The sequence below is a fragment of the Penaeus japonicus genome, unplaced genomic scaffold, assembly GCF_977035675.1.
Source record: "Penaeus japonicus unplaced genomic scaffold, GWHDUDI00000001_assembly GWHDUDI00000010, whole genome shotgun sequence".
Lineage (NCBI taxonomy): Eukaryota > Metazoa > Arthropoda > Malacostraca > Decapoda > Penaeidae > Penaeus > Penaeus japonicus.
The window spans coordinates 9,154,889-9,157,388 of NW_028234412.1; the positions used below are offsets into that span (position 1 = coordinate 9,154,889).

At 38.5% G+C, this 2,500-nt stretch overlaps 1 protein-coding gene across 1 annotated transcript; it reads right to left on the reverse strand.

Moving 5' to 3' along the window:
- Positions 1 to 476: 476 nt before the first annotated feature.
- LOC122261289 (uncharacterized) lies at positions 477 to 2,394 on the reverse strand. Its single transcript, XM_086540313.1, has 3 exons — positions 2,340 to 2,394; positions 827 to 1,097; positions 477 to 669 (listed from the first exon to the last, which is right to left on the reverse strand). Exons 1-3 carry the CDS (start codon positions 2,392 to 2,394, stop codon positions 477 to 479), a joined length of 519 nt encoding a protein of 172 aa, XP_086396439.1.
- Positions 2,395 to 2,500: the final 106 nt, after the last annotated feature.

Genomic DNA, 2,500 nt, shown 5'->3' on the forward strand with positions numbered 1-2,500 from the left:
ATTTCCGCTTTGATATTATCATATTTCTTATTTGAGAGAGAGAGAGAGAGAGGGAAAGAGTGAGAGAGAGAATAAGAGAGAGGGGGGAGCGATAGATATATATAAAATAATTAGAGGAATGGCATCAGTTCGGACTAATATTGTTACCCTGTTGAGTCTTCAGACGACCCAAAGGAACAATTGGCGTCTCCATTGTATATGTTCCACGGAGGGTGAACGGTGTTTCGTCTTGAGTGGAAACTTATATCAATTTCTACATCTCATGCTATCTACAGTCCTTGTAGGAATGGATTCTTGTTTTTTTCTTTCTTTTATTTTTGACCATTGTTTATGCTTTTTATTATTATCAAGTTTATTGGGCTTTCTTAGGTAAAAGATAATGTTCTTTGATATCGTTGTAACAATTTATTTATCTGATCTACAAAAAAAAAAAATTCATAATAACAAGAAATATAACATCAAAATTAGACACTCTCCTATTTAGATGGAGGGCCATATAGCTGCGAGGGAGAACCTTGGTTTCCTCCTTGGCCAGACTGGCCGTATCCCTGATTGCCTCCTGAAGGATACTGCGCCTCTCCCTCGAAGGTGACGGTGGGATGGTAACCGGTGGCGTCCACGTAATACTCGACCAGAAGACGTCGACCATCGGGCAGCTGGACGTAGTAACTGATGGAAAATAATGCTCACATAGGATTTTATCTGATGACAAAAAATATCAATTATCTTATGAAATACATCATGAAATAATAATGATGTAAATAAAATGAGGAAAAGGACCAATAATAATGAGAGCGTATATCAAATTGGAACAACAGTGACTCACCTTCCCTGGGTGTTGGCATCTTCTCTCTCCTCTTTATGGCCGTAGAAGTTCCCTGAAGGCTGATGATTCACATCCCACTGGAAGGCGTACTGGGCGGGCACTGAAGGGTACTGTGCCTGTCCCGTTCCGGTCGGGAACTGGGATCCCTGACCTCCTGGTGCCTGGTAGTTGTAACCCTCTTCGGGAATCGCCAACGCCACAGCCACCAAAAGCGCAATCACAGCAAGGACCTGTTTTAACAGTAAAATTCTTACTCCACTTGAACTGGCATCTGTTACAAATACTGAATTGGTCACATGCAGAAAAAAATGGCTTCCCTGCCTTTATACCACAAGAGGAGGAATTCCAACTTTGGGTGTGTCCACTACCTTCATTTCTGCTTCGATCGTGAGTGATGAGAACTGACGCCTGGACGTGGAAGCTCGCACTTATATACTGATGCGAGGTGATAGCATGTCGCCCTTTTCCTTCTATTACATCTCACATTCTTTGCGTTTATATTTTTATAATACTAGTTTTTTTATGCGCTTATTTCTTGTCCAGAGCGATGGTTCTTTTTTTTATTACTGTCGTTGATCAAAATATGAGTTATCTTTCAGAAAGCTGATTTCATTCTTCGGTGTGCATGCGACTGGGTTCGAAGCCTGCCCATGGTACGAGGTCGGGGAAGACATCCAATCAGTTCAACAGGCTCACCGCTTAATTCAATTCCCGAAAGATATCTCCGTCCTTTTCCTTCGACGAGTTCGTGACAGGAGATCGATTATGAATCATTAATTATGTATTCAAATCAATGCATTTCTACGATCACAAGAATAAAGCAACTCTGTATCATGTTTATTAATGCCCTCAAAATATAAACCTCAGCAAGTATAAAAATTGAATCATTAAAAGTGATGGACTGCCACATCTTTATTTGGCCAAAATGTATTATTTGGTATCATTTATCAATTCTCATCAACCTATGGATGGCAGATATCATACGTACGTGACACTTGTTCATGAGTACAAACACGATATTATGAATGCTGTTTCCCTACTTGATTTTGCGATTTTACTCTTGTAAAACGGTTGCTTTTAAATCAAATTGAAAAGAGACAGGGTTATCTGTCTACCTCTTCAGCTATGGGAGTTAGTCATGAAACTGCATGAGTATTTAGTGCACGCAACATAGTTCAGCTTTGATCGCCATTGCGTGTATAGGTGCCACTTGACATATTTTCTCTCCTCGCCCAAGCCTTGTATGTATAAATTAAATACCTTAATATTGTCTCATTTTGTTCCTGTGATTATTTGATGTTATTAACGAAGTTGATTTTGGAGTATAGTGGTATTTGATTATGTTTTTAAATTAATCACCCTAATTTTTATTAATGTATTCTTGGGAAAATGATAGATGCCCACCTCACCTGAAGTTTTTCATCGTTATATACTTAGACTCTCCTGGTCATCTTTTCCTTGAATTAATAATAATAATAATAATAATAATAATAATAATAATAATAATAAATACAGTGCAATGCCGAGTAGATCTCTATAACTTGAGTTCTCTTCTTCGCCCTCACCATAGGTTTTCCTAAGATAACTCTCCCCTTTTCGCTACGTGTATTTGCTGCCAACATCGAAGGAAACAGACTACAGAAAAAGAAAGAAAAAAAATCTAAAATCTCGAGA

Bases quoted from the DNA above. Each gene is read 5' to 3' on its own strand.
- LOC122261289 (XM_086540313.1), bottom strand. From the start codon at position 2,394: ATGGTGAGGGCGAAGAAGAGAACTCAAGTTATAGAGATCTACTCGGCA. The intron at 1,098-2,339 runs GTATTTATTATT...TATTTGTAACAG, and splicing joins GATCTACTCGGCATTGCACT to ATGCCAGTTCAAGTGGAGTA. The intron at 670-826 runs GTGAGTCACTGT...ATTTTCCATCAG, and splicing joins GATGCCAACACCCAGGGAAG to TTACTACGTCCAGCTGCCCG.